The sequence below is a fragment of the Cydia fagiglandana genome, chromosome 24 (assembly GCF_963556715.1).
Source record: "Cydia fagiglandana chromosome 24, ilCydFagi1.1, whole genome shotgun sequence".
Classification (NCBI taxonomy): Eukaryota; Metazoa; Arthropoda; class Insecta; order Lepidoptera; family Tortricidae; genus Cydia; species Cydia fagiglandana.
The window spans coordinates 7,955,028-7,969,512 of record NC_085955.1 but is presented as its reverse complement, the minus strand read 5'-3'; the positions used below and the strand labels follow the sequence as shown (position 1 = coordinate 7,969,512).

General features: G+C 41.8%; 1 protein-coding gene across 1 annotated transcript in view; it reads left to right on the top strand.

Annotated features, from left to right (window-relative positions):
- The window catches only part of LOC134676435 (exportin-7-B), an 84,475-nt gene that overhangs the window by 7,623 nt on the left and 62,367 nt on the right, over positions 1–14,485 (top strand). The window contains 9 exon segments of the mRNA XM_063534831.1: positions 71–266; positions 743–961; positions 2,097–2,243; positions 3,032–3,204; positions 4,367–4,545; positions 5,903–6,051; positions 6,441–6,533; positions 8,265–8,338; positions 10,717–10,861. Of these exon segments, the coding sequence (XP_063390901.1) occupies positions 71–266; positions 743–961; positions 2,097–2,243; positions 3,032–3,204; positions 4,367–4,545; positions 5,903–6,051; positions 6,441–6,533; positions 8,265–8,338; positions 10,717–10,861 (1,375 nt within the window).

Sequence of the window (14,485 nt, the reverse complement as noted above, 5' to 3'; positions counted from 1 at the left end):
AAATTACAAAAAATGTGAGACATTTTTGCGTGAAATACTTTTCATTTATCACAATATTTTCGTTCCACAGAGACACACAACTGTTCGAGATGTTCCGCCTGTCCTGCTCGCTCCTCTCCGGCGCGAGAGGGAAGGCACTAGACCCGCTAGACGCCAGCCAGCACGCTTTGATAGCGAGTTTACTCCGGCTTGCCCACAACTGTCTCACGTACGATTTCATCGGCACGGCCGTCGACGAGTGCTCTGACGATCTGTGCACCGTTCAGGTACTAATAATTAGAGATGCACCGGATATTCGGTTACTATCCGGTATCCGGCCGTTATTTTAACATCTAACCGGATACCGGATAGTGGCCGGATACGTTCATAATTGTACTCGTTTATTATTTTAAAACAATTTAAACATTCCACTTGCACGCGTACTCATTTCGTACCTAGTAATGTGTCCGCGCGAACGTTCACTACAAAAAAGGTCAAAACCTGCACAATGAGCAACTGAAGAACCGAAAAGTAGGTATTGTTTCGCCGGCCGGATACCGAATATTCGGCCGATGGTCGGGCCGAACATCCAGTATCCGGCCAAACAACTATCCGTTACATCTCCACTAATAATAGCTTAGATTCCAAAAATAACAACAACTAGGAACTAGATTCCAGTAATAACCCACAAGATTCGTGGAATAATCTACTTGTAATAATCGGATTCTAGGTTAGGTTATGTTTAAAAATGTTTAAATTGTAGATCCCGACGTCGTGGCGCGGGTCGTTCCTGGGCGGCGGCACGCTGGAGCTGTTCTTCTCGCTGCAGGCGGCGCTGGGCGGCGGCGGGCTGGCGGGGCTGGCGCTGGCGTGCCTGGTGCAGCTGGCCTCCGTGCGCCGCTCGCTCTTCGGCAACAACGAGCGCGCCAAGTTCCTCAACCGGCTCGCGCACGGCGTGCTCACCATACTCGAGAACACGCAGGTCACTATAGTTCGTTTTTTTTAGCATTAGAAAGAACTTGCAAGAAGATAAGCGATCTTGACATGTCTTTTAATTGAAAAACGCTTTTTAAAAATCAAAAACTATTACTTATGAAAGAAGAAGAATATAAATGATCGTATTAGATTCATAATTGTTACATATTTGCCTTAACTTATTTTTAAAATGTGTTTTTCAATTAAAAGACACATCAAGATTGTTTACCTAATTTCTAATGCTAAAAAAACGAAGTATAATAATCAATGAGATTCCATTGAGAAAGACAAGATTCCAGAAATAATCCACGAGATTCCAGTAATAATAATAGTATTATCAGGCTGACGGGAGGCGTGCTTTAAGCACTCTATATTTAAACTGTCTTTATTAGTATTGAACTGTAACAATATTTAGGTGGTAACTACTGGGAAGATAAATTCCCACCTTTTACCAGTGGTAACTACTGGGATTCTTTTACCAGTGGTAACTACTGGGATTCTTTTACCAGTGGTAACTACTGGGATTCTTTTACCAGTGGTAACTACTGGGATTCTTTTACCAGTGGTAACTACTAGGATTCTTTTTCCAGTAGTTACCAGTGGGAAAAAAATTACCAGTGGTAAGAACCAGGGATGTTGCGGATGCAGATTTTTTGACATCCGCGGATGTGGATGCGGATATTTAAAGCCTCACATCCGCGGATGCGGATGTCAAGATTTGGTACTTAAATAACGTCAAATATCACATTTGTAGCATTATTTATTAAAAAAAAATGAAACGTTTATTATTTGAACAAGAATATAGGTGCGTTTTACATAATATTAAATTGGCCGACTTTTCGGGATCTAGACGATTTCGTTATATATAATGACGAAATTACCTAGCCCTTACGCCGCCGGCGCCGCCGCTAATACGTTCCTGTTACCGACTTGGTCGACATCCGCATCATGCGGATGCTCCGCATCGATTTTATGCGGATGCGGATACAGATGCGGATGTTGAAAATAATGCGGATGTTCCGCGGATGCGTGGGAATAACCCCAAAGGTATTGTCGACGCTTTAAGTGTACATACAAAGGTTTCCTTACAATCTGTAATAATTTTTCGTCAATCGCTGAAATGTATCCTTTTTCCGTTCCAGGGCCTCTCGGACCCGTCAAACTACCACGAGTTCTGCCGGCTGCTGGCGCGGCTCAAGTCCAACTACCAACTCGGCGAGCTGGTCATGGTCGACAACTACCCGCGTCTCATAGAACTCATAGCCAAGTTCACAGTTCAGAGCTTACAAGTATGTTGATTTGTTCCCAAAGTTGTGTATAGATGGCAGCACCAGTCGCTCTCGCTATATCGAAATTCCGTAAGGAATTCGTATAGGAGGTGCAAGCGCATATTGCTTGCCCTTAGAGTTGGTCATAGACGCCTAGTCTTAGTGAGACGGCATATAGTCGAGAAATTGGGATTGGGGTGGCCCGGGGGTTCAAGGCCTTAGCCTGGAGTTTTTTTTAATAGAATTTTATCTCTTGGATGCCAGCTCTTTAAGTCAAATATCAAAGAACTCAGCTAGAGAAAGGGGCAAGCTATGATGGCGCCATCTTTGACAGACCCATACCATCCATGTATCAATGATTATCTCTAATGGAACGTTCATCACAATCATTGAAAATCAGGGTTGGCAAATACTAAATGCAGTTGGGCCATTTTTAACCGCCTTAAAAAAAAGGAGGTTCTCAGTTTTATTTAAAGTTGTCCCCCACACTTTTTTTTCAAAATTGGGTTTTTTTATGTTATTTCTACTCAGAATCATGAGCTCTTTTTGTCCTAATAGTGCCCCAAGATTTCCATACATTTTTCGATCTTTCCATTCCGAAACCGCCATACAAAGTCTATGAAAAAATGGTAACGGAATGGGAAAAAACCTTGAGACACTCTTTTTCTCCTATTATTTAGGATAGAAAGAGCTCGTGATTCTGAGTAGACATAACATAAAAAGTCCCAATTTTGAAAACAAAAGTGTAGGGGACAACTTAAATTAAAATGGCCCAGTTATATTCAATAAAATTATTTACCAAATTTCAGATGTGGCAATTCGCCCCCAACTCGGTGCACTACCTCCTATCGCTGTGGCAGCGTATGGTGGCGTCCGTACCCTACGTCAAGGCCACGGAGCCCCATCTACTGGAGACATACGCCCCAGGCGTCACCGCCGCGTACATAGAGTCCAGACTCAACTCTGTGGCGGTCGTCGTCAGGTGGGTGGCTAACGACCACACTGTATGTATAGCCCCGTCTGTACCCTACGTCAGCTACGCCACATCTACTAGAGACGTACGCCCCGGGCGTCACCGCCGCGTACATAGAGTCCAGCCAGACTCAACTAGGTGGCGGTCGTCGTCAGGTGGGTGGCTAACGACCACACTCTATGTACCCTACGGCATTTTTTTGTGTCATCACAAATATTTGTTCCTGAGTTATGGATGTTTTCTATGTATACAGGGTGTCCCAGAATTCGACGTCAAGCCGTAAACGGATGATAGACCAAGTCATAACAGTTATCATAAAAATACAAAAAAAAAATCCAACTCATGTTTTTTAAAAATTATGGTCTCTTTAAAAATCCACACCCTGTAATGGTTCTTTAACTCTTGTTACTACAAATTCCATAATTTATTCTAATTTTTTTATTATTGTGTAATCTTGAATAATTACAGGATGTGGATTTTTTAGTGAATTTTTGAAGTGACCATAATTTTTAAAGAACATGAGTTGGATTTTTTTTTTGTATTTTTATGATAACTGTTATGATTTGGTCTATCGTCCGTTTACGGCTTGACGTCGAATTCTGGGACATCCTGTATATATATCGTCGTCTAGTAACCAAAACACAAGCCTTATTGAGCTTACTGTGGGACTAGGTCGATCAGTGTAAAATTGTCAATAAAAAAAAAACATAGTGGTATATTTGTATGAAAAAAAAAACCGGTTCCGAGCCTTGCTCATAATGTATGGACTAGCCTATCCGGCCGGATACCGGATAAAGACCTACTATCCAGCCGAATACCGGATAGTAAAATTGCTTGATTTCGGAGTAAACTAATTGAAATAAGAAACAGTCTTGATCATAATCGTACTTGTTTATTATTTTAAAACAATATAAACATTCCACTGACTTGCACGCGCACTCATTTCGAACCTAGAAATATGAGCGCGCGAACGTTCACTAGGAAACAGGTCAAACCTGCAGAATACGCACCTGTAAAACCTAAATGTAGGTATAGTTCCGCTGGCCGAATATTCGGCGGCCGGATACCGGATATTGGGCCGATGGTCAGGCTGAATATCCGGTATCCGGCCAAACAACTATCCGTTGCATCTCTAGTACGGACGTCACATAATTTGAATTAAACTTTCCAGGGACGGCCTAGAAGACCCCCTCGACGAGGTCGGCTGCGTACAGCAACAGTTAGAACAGCTGTCGGTGATCGGGCGCTGCGAGTATGGCAAGACGTGTCAACTACTGGTCTCGCACTTCGACCGCGCGGCCGCCGCGTACAGCGTCGAAGGGAACGCGCACCAACTCACAGTGCTCAGAGGTACGTAGAATGTTCCGTCGACGTCAAAGATATCTTTACATTATTCGCCAAACAAAGAAAAACAAAACATAGACAACAAAAAAACAAACAACAAACAAACAAACAAAAAGGACAAAAACAAAGTTTACAAAAGAGTAGGGTGCAAAAGTGTAAACATTATTTTTAGCGTCGACTGTTCTAGAAGCCGTTAGCTTCCGTTGACACACGAGAAATTTATTTAAATTTCGAACGAGCGTATTTATTTTCGCGAGCGGGCGATCGGGCCGCGCTGACATTTGAATTTCGAATGTTCTACATCGCGCTATCGACATTTTTAACGCGAGTATACAGGGTGTAATCGTTAAGTGTAGCCAGGAGATAATTCCGTAAATATAACAGATATCAGAAAACTTCAAATTTATATCGAAAGTGCTTTACCCAATGAGTAAAATCACATTAATAACTTTTATTAAATAAAAACAGAAATATCCCAAACATCAACTTCAAACCCTCCCATACATTTAGTATGACGACTCACCCCTCAAAGAGATGAAACTGCTCGGTGTCGTACGAGATAAAATTGCTTGAGATTCATTATTTGCGATAGTAAACTGTAATAAAATTATAAAACTACCGTTTATGAAATAATAAATGTAACATTATTTTTTTAATTACACCGCAAATTTTAAGAAAATTTCTTTAGAAACATTTAAGAGGCCCGTCAATGTATCGCACAAGAGGGGCGTCACATCGAGCAACTACTGTAAACAAAAAATGTACTTACTTAAAAAAAATGTTAGATTTATTACTTCATAAACGGTAGTTTTATTATTTTATTACAGTTTATTTTATTATCGCAAATAATGAATCTCAAGCAGTTTTATCTCTTACGACACCGACATTCTTCGAGGGGTGAGTCGTCGTACTAAATGTATGGGAGGGTTTGAAGTTGATGTTTGGGATATTTCTGTTTTTATTTAATAAAAGTTATTAATGTAATTTTACTCATTGGGTAAAGCACTTTCGATATCTATTTGATGTTTTCTGGTATCTGTTATATTTACGGAATTATCACCTGGCTACAATTACACCCAAAGTGTACAATTAAACCCATTAACGATTACACCCATAAACCCCCAAAGCCGCACGTAGCCAATCTGACAATAGAAGGCTAGACTGTCTTTGCCCCCTCACAAGGGTAACGGGTGGCAAGGGGGTAACCGCTGGATCTACTTGGTATAAGTGGCATTACCAAAGACCAAGGGTTCCAGGGTTAAGGGGGAAGTTCAAGGGTTTTCATACTTATTTTCTAAACATTACTTTGTGACACGACCAACAATGGATGGACCCCAATTTAACCAAAAATTTCAACCCGCAGGTCAACTCACCTGGTTGGTGTATATGATCGGCGCTTGCATCGGCGGCCGCGCGTCCGTCAACATCTGCGATGAAAACGACGCCATGGACGGGGAACTCGTCTGTCGGGTCCTGCAGCTCATGGACCTCACCGACTCGAGGCTCGCCACAGTAAGTCACGGGGAACTCGTCTGTCGGGTCCTGCAGTTCATGGACCTCACAGACTCGAGGCTCGCAACAGTAAGTCACGGGGAACTCGTGTGTCGGGTCCTGCTGCTCATGGACCTCACAGACTCGAGGCTCGCCACAGTAAGTCACGGGGAACTCGCGTGTCGGGTCGTACAGCTACCCGCAAGCCAACTCACCTGGTTGTGTACATGATCGGCGCTTACATCGGCGGCCGCGCGTCCGTCAACATCTGCGATGAAAACGACGCCATGGACGGGGAACTCGTCTGTCGGGTCCTGCAGCTCATGGACCTCACAGACTCGAGGCTCGCCACAGTAAATTATAACAAACAACATTTGCATTTGTAAAACAAATGACTATTATGATTGCAGGGCGGCTGCGAGAAACTGGAGCTGGCCATGATGTCTTTCTTCGAGCAGTTCAGGAAAATATACGTCGGCGACCAGGTGCAGAAAAACAGCAAGGTGGGACAGCTTTACATTTATTTTAGGGTCGATCAACTATTTCTTGTTGTTATTCTGTCCCATCAGCCAGGAGACAATAGTAGCATACTTTCTTACCAGAAAAACCAAAATATTACTTTGCTAATCCGCGTAAAAAGATAACGTGCTAGTCAATCAGTGCTAACACTGCTAACCCGTTATACTTACTTGCGTATTTTTTTTTTGCATGCAATTAATGTTCCCACCCTCCCACCGCAAAAATAAATACGCAAATAAATATAACAAACCACCACCAAAAGAATAATACTCGACACGTGTTTCGCCTCTCTACGAGGCATCTTCAGGAGCAGAGGAGCCTATCGAACGTCATTCCGTTGCCGGACGTCAGGCAACTAGTGACAAGAAAAAGTTGATTCATCACCCATAACACAAATATCAATACACTTTTTGTTTTAGTGTGGTATTTCCATCATCCAATTTCTTTGTCCAGTGTGTATTTGCATTTGCATCTCACATTTTGCTTAGTGAGAGAGTGACAAATGCGCATTGTACAATGAAAATTGGACAGGTCATGATTTGCATCTCATATTTTGCTTAGTGAGAGAGTGACAAATGCGCATTGGACAATGAAAATTGGACAGGTCATGATTTGCATCTCATATTTTGCTTAGTGAGAGAGTGACAAATGCGCATTGGACAATGAAAACTGGACAGGTCATGATTTGCATCTCATATTTTGCTTAGTGACAAATGCGCATTAGACAATGAAAATTGGACAGGTGGAAGGTATAGGGGGTATTACTGCAATGTTCTGCCGCCAGAGTGTAGCTCTAATTTGTTTAGTAAACCATAGAGTAACTTGTACATACTAGGCCTTAAACAGTTTTAGTGTTCCGTACAAAACTTAGTTTTTTGACAAGTTTTCACTATGACATTGATGCACCAAGGCAAAAATCGGGATTTCTTTATCTGCCTCTCTATCGATCGAATAAGAAAAAGTGATAGAGAGGCAGAAACCGAACTTTCGATTGTCGTGGTTCGCGGTGTGATTGACGTGACGTGTCTTGTCTCATTGATGATGTCAATGAGGTTCGTTTACTGTATGTGCTAATGGTGCCACCTACGCAGAGCTTTGCCTAATATTCCCTATTCCACCTGTCCAACCATCCTAAGCTATAATTTATGCTTTCATTGCCTTTAATCCTTTATTTTTACAAGCTTTTATTTACTTGCACCTGACCGTTGTCTGTGTGTAATCAAATCTTGCAAGTTAAATTTTATCCACTTCACGGTTTCCGATTGAGCTGAAATTTTGCATGCATTTATAAATCGGATGACAATGCAATATTATGGTACCGTCGAGCTGGTCTGATGATGGAGACAGGAGGTGGCCATAGGAACTCTGTGATGAAACAACGTAACCTAATTGTGTTAGGGGTTTTTAGAATTGTCTCGATGAGTATTAATTGCCTGTGGAAATGATTTTTTTTTCCAAAAACTTATTTCGTGTAACCTTATATTTTTCGTTTCTTGAACGTTATATTTGGCGCAATAAGGTAAGAGAAGGTGTAGCTACTTTCGAAGAAGCTCGACTTGAACACCTGGACCAAACCCTGGACACCTGGTGCGATCGGACATTTAAAACTAAGTTCGGTTTTGCGAGCCATATACGTGCTCATCAGAGGAATTTGTAAAGGTCGCCGTTGTCGGACACGACATGGAGGACTATATATATATATTTGTTCGGTGCAGGTGTACCGGCGGTTGTCGGAGGTGCTGGGGCTCAACGACGAGAGCCGGTTGCTGAGCGTGCTCATGAGGAAAATGTGAGTACTTGTTCACTGTTGTTGTTGTGTTGTTGTTGTATGGTGGAAAGATTTGCTGCCTAAAGGTTGAACACTCCAAAACTTGGGCATTTATTTATACGTATAATTTAATTTTTCCATATTATATAAACTTTTTAGTAATATATTTATAAACTCCATAGTATGATGAATAAAAAATATTATGACAGCATGTCACTTCGATCATTCGTTTTCACGATGGCGAGCCTTGAACTTCAGCAGCGTGAAACGATTTTGCTCAAACACGCAGAAAATCCCCTTCTAAGCTACAGAGGACTAGCAAAGTTATTGAAATACCCGCAATCCACTGTTTGTTCTGTTTTAAAAAAGTTCCTAGAACGATTGACTATAGATCGGAAGTCAGGTTCTGGCGGAAAACAAGGCGTAAGACATAAAAAAAAAGAAGCCAAGGTTTTACAGCTTTTTAAGACAAATCCGAAGATCTCATCACGCGATGTCGCCAAAAAAGTGCAAATGTCACAATCTTTTGTGCAAAAAGTAAAGAAGAGAGCTGGATTAAGGTCTTACAAAGCTCAAGCTGCACCAGACCGCAATGCTCAGCAAAATTTGACGGCCAAACGAAGGGCAAGAAAGCTATACGACAATTTCTTAACAAAATTTAAATGCATCGTGTTGGACGACGAAACGTATATAAAAGCTGACTTCAAACAGATACCGGGCCAGGAGTTTTATACTAGTACGAGTCGCAAAGACGCTCCTGAGGACTGTAAGTTAAAAAAGAGGTCCAAGTTTCCAAAGAAGTACTTGCTCTGGCAAGCTATTTGCAGCTGCGGTAAAAAAAGTCGATCATTTATCACTACGGGCACTGTAAACAGCGAAATTTACAAGAAAGAATGTTTGGAGAAGCGACTATTACCCTTTCTGAAAAATCATACTTCGCAAGTTCCATTGTTTTGGCCCGATTTAGCAAGCTGCCACTATGCCAAAGCTGTGTTAGACTGGTACAAACAGAATGGTGTTGCTGTGGTACCTAAAAACAGCAATCCTCCTAATTGCCCTGAACTTAGGCCTGTCGAGCAATATTGGTCCATAATGAAAGGGATATTAAAAAAGAAGGGCGGGCAAATCAATTCTGTGGCTGATTTGCAAAAAACATGGAGTTGGGCTGGTAAAAAGTACCCTAACAATGCCGTGCAAGCATTGATGAGCAGCATTCGACGCAATGTGAGGGCAATGGCGTATTCAAGCCATAATTAAATACACATTTGTATGATCATAGATGTATGATAGTCATGTAAGCTAATCTAATAAAAAGTTTTTTCAATATTGTACTTGATTATGTTTTATTGACTACTTTATATGCCCACGTTTTGGGGTGTTCAACCTTTATTGACCAGGGATGTTGCGAATATTCGCATCCGCGGAACATCCGCATTATTCTCAACATCCGCATCCGCATGATGCGGATGTCGAGCAGGTCGGTAACAGGAACGTATTAGAGGCGGAGCCGGCGGCGTAAGTGCTAGGCAATTTCGTCATTATATATAACGAAATCGTTTAGATCCCGAAAAGTCGGCCAAGTTACTGTTTATTAAATAAAACGCACCTATATTCTTGCTCAAATACTAAACGTTTCGTTTTTTTTTTTAAATAAAAATGTAATATTTTACGATTTTTAAGTACCAAATCTTGACATCCGTATCCGCGGATGTGAGGCTTTAAATATCCGCATCCGCGGATATCAAAAAATCTGCATCCGCAACATCCCTGCTATGGACACGGCGGACAGGCCATACATCAAAAATCATTTGCGTTTATGTGTGCGCGGCACGTCCGTACACGCGTCATTGAGTGTGTGTAAGTTCGCTGAGAGGACGCCAGAAGTCCGCCAGATTCATGTCGCGGAGTGAGGTAATGCGAGTCGGGGCGGGGCGGGGCGTGGCCGTTCTGTATGATAATACTATTACTTATTCTGTGCTATGGATTTCTTGGTGGCTCAGATGGTAGAGCGCTGGAGTATCGATCCAGAGGCTGTGAGTTCAAGTCTCACCCAAGACAGTAATTTTTCCACTTTTAAATTTATTCTACACATGTTCACTGTTAGTGTCGGGGCGTTCACCAAATTCGATTTCTATCGGCTTGTTTTTGAGAAAAGACCCTTATAGGAACTGTGCGCTTTTAAGGGTCTGCTCTGCCGTCTTGTGGCCTGAATCGGAAACATGTACATTGCGTTTTGCATGTGCTACCATCTACCGTTCTCGTCGGTACGTTTCCTAGTGTATAGTAGGTTCTGCCATCTTGTGGGCTACAAAGGAAGCATTTACGCCTCGCGCCAATAATCTGACGGCTCCTATGCTGCCCCCTATCCGTTTCTGACACGACTTGCCACATGTTTCCAGCATCACCAACCTGAAGTACTGGGGCGGCTCGGAGCAGATCATCGCGAAGACCCTCGGGCTGCTGAGCGACCTCAGCGGCGGGTACTCCTGCGTGCGGAAGCTGGTCAAGCTCGAGGAGGTGCAGTTCATGCTCACGCATCACACGGTGAGTGGTCTACTGGGCCCCGGCAGGCGTGGCTCACTCCGCGATTTCGTCGCTTTGCTACAGGTCCAAAAAAAGTTAAAACAAAAGTCCATCCGTTCCACACCAATTTTGGTGGCTAGCCATAAGCCGCGCGTAGCGCTGTCGCCACCTAGCGGCCATATCTGTGCTGATCGTAACAGACGCGTTTTGTTAAAAGAGTCTTCTGTACCTAGTACTATTATTTATTCTGTGGTCCCAGAGAGAATAGGGAATACTAGGCAAAGCTCTGCCACAGAATAAATAATAGTACTAGGTACAGAAGACTCACTCTCTAACAAAGCGCTTCCGTTACGATCAGGACAGGTATGGCCGCTAGGTGGCGACAGCGCTACGCGCGGCTTATGGCTTTCCCCAAAATTGGGGTGGAACGGATGTATTTTTAGCTACCTGTAGCAAAGCGACGAAATCGCCGGGTGAGTCACGCCTGGCTCTGCGTAGGTGGCACCTCTAGCACATACAGTAAACAAACCTCATTGACATCATCACTCACGTCAATCACATGGCCTACCGCGAAACACGAGATAGTTCTGGTTTCCCCAATTCCACGCTAGATGTCGCTATACCCGTGAGTAAACTGGGTAACGAGACGCGATACTAGTTTAGTTCAGTGTGGGTGTTCGACTTGCCAGTTCATTTATTTATTTATTTATTCAGTTTTTGAACGGCATCCGGTAGTTTACTGCTATGCGATTGTCGATATGCAATAAAAAAAAATATTTTTTCGTTATTTCCGAAAGGCTGATTATCAATAACAATAACATAATTAAAAATAAAATATGGTTGGCTGTAATAGTAGTTAATGTGACTGCTACATAATCAAAACCGCTGCAGACTTTTCTTGGTCCGACTCTATATACTTGTTACTTATATTTCTCAATGGTACAGACTGACTGCAAGCCGACTGCAACTTGTATGGAAAATGCACGCGGGTGTTGCAGTTGGCGTGCAGTTCCCATACAAGTTGCAGTCCATCTGTATCGGCCCATATGGAAGATCCTCGCTTCCCAACGTAGACGGGTATAGATAGTAGAGATGCACCGGATATCCGGTTACTATCCGGTATCCGGATAGTAACATTGCTTGACTTCGGAATAAACAAATTGGATTTAAGAAACAGACACGGTCATAATCGTACTTGTTTATTATTTTAAAACAATTTAAACATTCCACTGACTTGCATGCGCACTCATTTCGAACCTAGGAATGAGTCCGCGCGAACGTTTACTAGGAAACAGGTCAAACCTGCAGAATGCGCACCTGAAAAACCGAAATGTAGGTATAGTTCCGCTGGCCGAAGATTCGGCGGCCGGATACCTGATATCCGGTATCCGGCCAAACAACTATCCGTTGCATCTCTAATAGATAGTTCTGGTTTCCCCAATATCACGCTAGATGTCGCTATACCCGTTAGTTAACTGGGTAACGAGACGCGATACTAGTTTAGTTCTGGGTGTTCGGCTTGCGATAAATTCATTTTATTTATTTTATTTATTTAGTTTTTGAACGGCATCCGTAGCTTACCTCTATGCGATTGTCGATAAGAAATAAAATTCGTTTTTCTCAAAAATGGACGGCAAAAATAGGTCGCGAAGGGCGTAGTTTATGGTCAGTCAAAAATTAAAAAGTTAAAAACATTGCAATGTTGCATACAAATTCCATTATTTGTCGAGTTCCAAACTTTTAAAAAGTTGAGATGAAGGCACAGGCCCATTAAACAGCCAAAAAGATGATTAATACCGCGACTATTTAGCTGTCTCAAATAGCTTGGCGTATTTTTGGCAGAAAAATACACTTCTATTTTTTTATTAAAGAAATAAAAAGGCGGCAAGGGCTTTTTTCTGTGAAAATATAATCGTAAGAATGTTGCTTTTGTAAAATATTTCTATTTCTTGCACCATTTTTGAGAAAAGCACTATATATGACTCGGCTGGAAGGCTACTTGCTGGCTTCGGATTTAATTAAACGGACTCCCAAGGTCGACCGTTTAAAACGAATCCTCAGCCTGCAAGTAGCTACTTCCGAGCCTCGACAATAATGTACTATTATTATTCTTTAATTGTGTAAGGCTGATAGTAGCAAAGACATATGTAACTTCGTATAAGACGAATAAAGTCTGAGGAAAAAACGTGCCTCGGAAATCAAGAAAACGTCATTCTCGGATAGATGCCGCACACACCTTTAGCCTATTCTCGGCTAGATGGCGTGACGATAAAAATAATAAAATCATTTATCCATATTGTATATACATTTTTTTGATAATTTTATACGTTTTCATTTTGAGTTTTAGCCGTGTGTCGATAGATGGCAGTAAATTTACTGTAACTACAAAATTTACATTGACAGGACCCCTCTAATCTATCTATTATTTTTGCCCCTATTGATAAACTATGATCCACACTCGTCAGATATAGTACTTGGTAAGCAGTTTAACTCCATACAATATTTATGTGTGTGTAATTCCGCTCATCACTAGATCTATAGGTACTGCAAAACGTAATTCAAGACCAAAAAAAGTAATACAATGTTGCCACTGCAATAATTTGTTTGTAAAATAGTAAATTCCTTTTGATAAATAATCACGCTAAGATAATTTATTCATTAGTAATTTTAGTAGTAGTAGTAGTAAAACACTTTATTGTACAAAAATCAAAACAAAACAGGAAAAATAACATTGGTCATTAGTACAAATTTTACTCATACTATCTAAAAAAATATTTTTATTTACTTCATCATCATCATCATTTCGGCCTATATACGTCCCACTGTTGAGCACAGGCCTCCTCTCATGCCCGAGAGGGCTTGGGCTACAGTCCCCAGGCTAGCCCAATGCGGATTGGGGACTTCACATACATCTTTGAATTTCTTCGCAGATGTATGCAGGTTTCCTCACGATGTACTTATTTGTACATAAATACAAGACGCGCTTCTAAAAAAGTGGCAACATTTCTTACTTTTTTTGGTCTTGAATTACATTTTGCAGTATAGTCGCTTCTCTGTGAATTGGTTCACGGTTTTAACCCGTATTGTTTTTTTTAAACACCAATTTTGGGTTAGCACATTCATTGCCATGCCACTAAGTGCTACGGGTTACGCTCGTAGCGCGTAGCCGCGGCTTTGCCGTATGGAGCGCGTAGTAGCTACGAACAGTGTACCCGACAGTCGGGTTATTGGCCCTGAATGTATTAAGATAGTTCAGAGGGCCTACCGCGAACCACGTCCGACGTGTTGCCTTTCTGTCACACTTACGTACGAATTTACAAGTGCGACAGACAAGGCAACACGTCGAACGTGGTTCGCGGTAGGCCCTCTGGTTTACCCAATTCGTCGTTAGATGTCGCTGTACCCGCGAGTTAACATGATAATGAGTTGCGAACCAAATTCCTACTTAGTGGTAGCGTACCGAATTTTCGTTATGTATTTAAGTATTTATATATTTTTTTTTTGTACGACGGCTACTAGCTTACTGCTAAGGAAGCCTCGTTGAATGATATAAAAAAGTGCCGTCTGTTTTGGATTAGGGATGTGACGAGTCCACTTTTTTCAATTCGAATCTTTCGAACTAATTCGAGTTGAAATTGGAGTTAA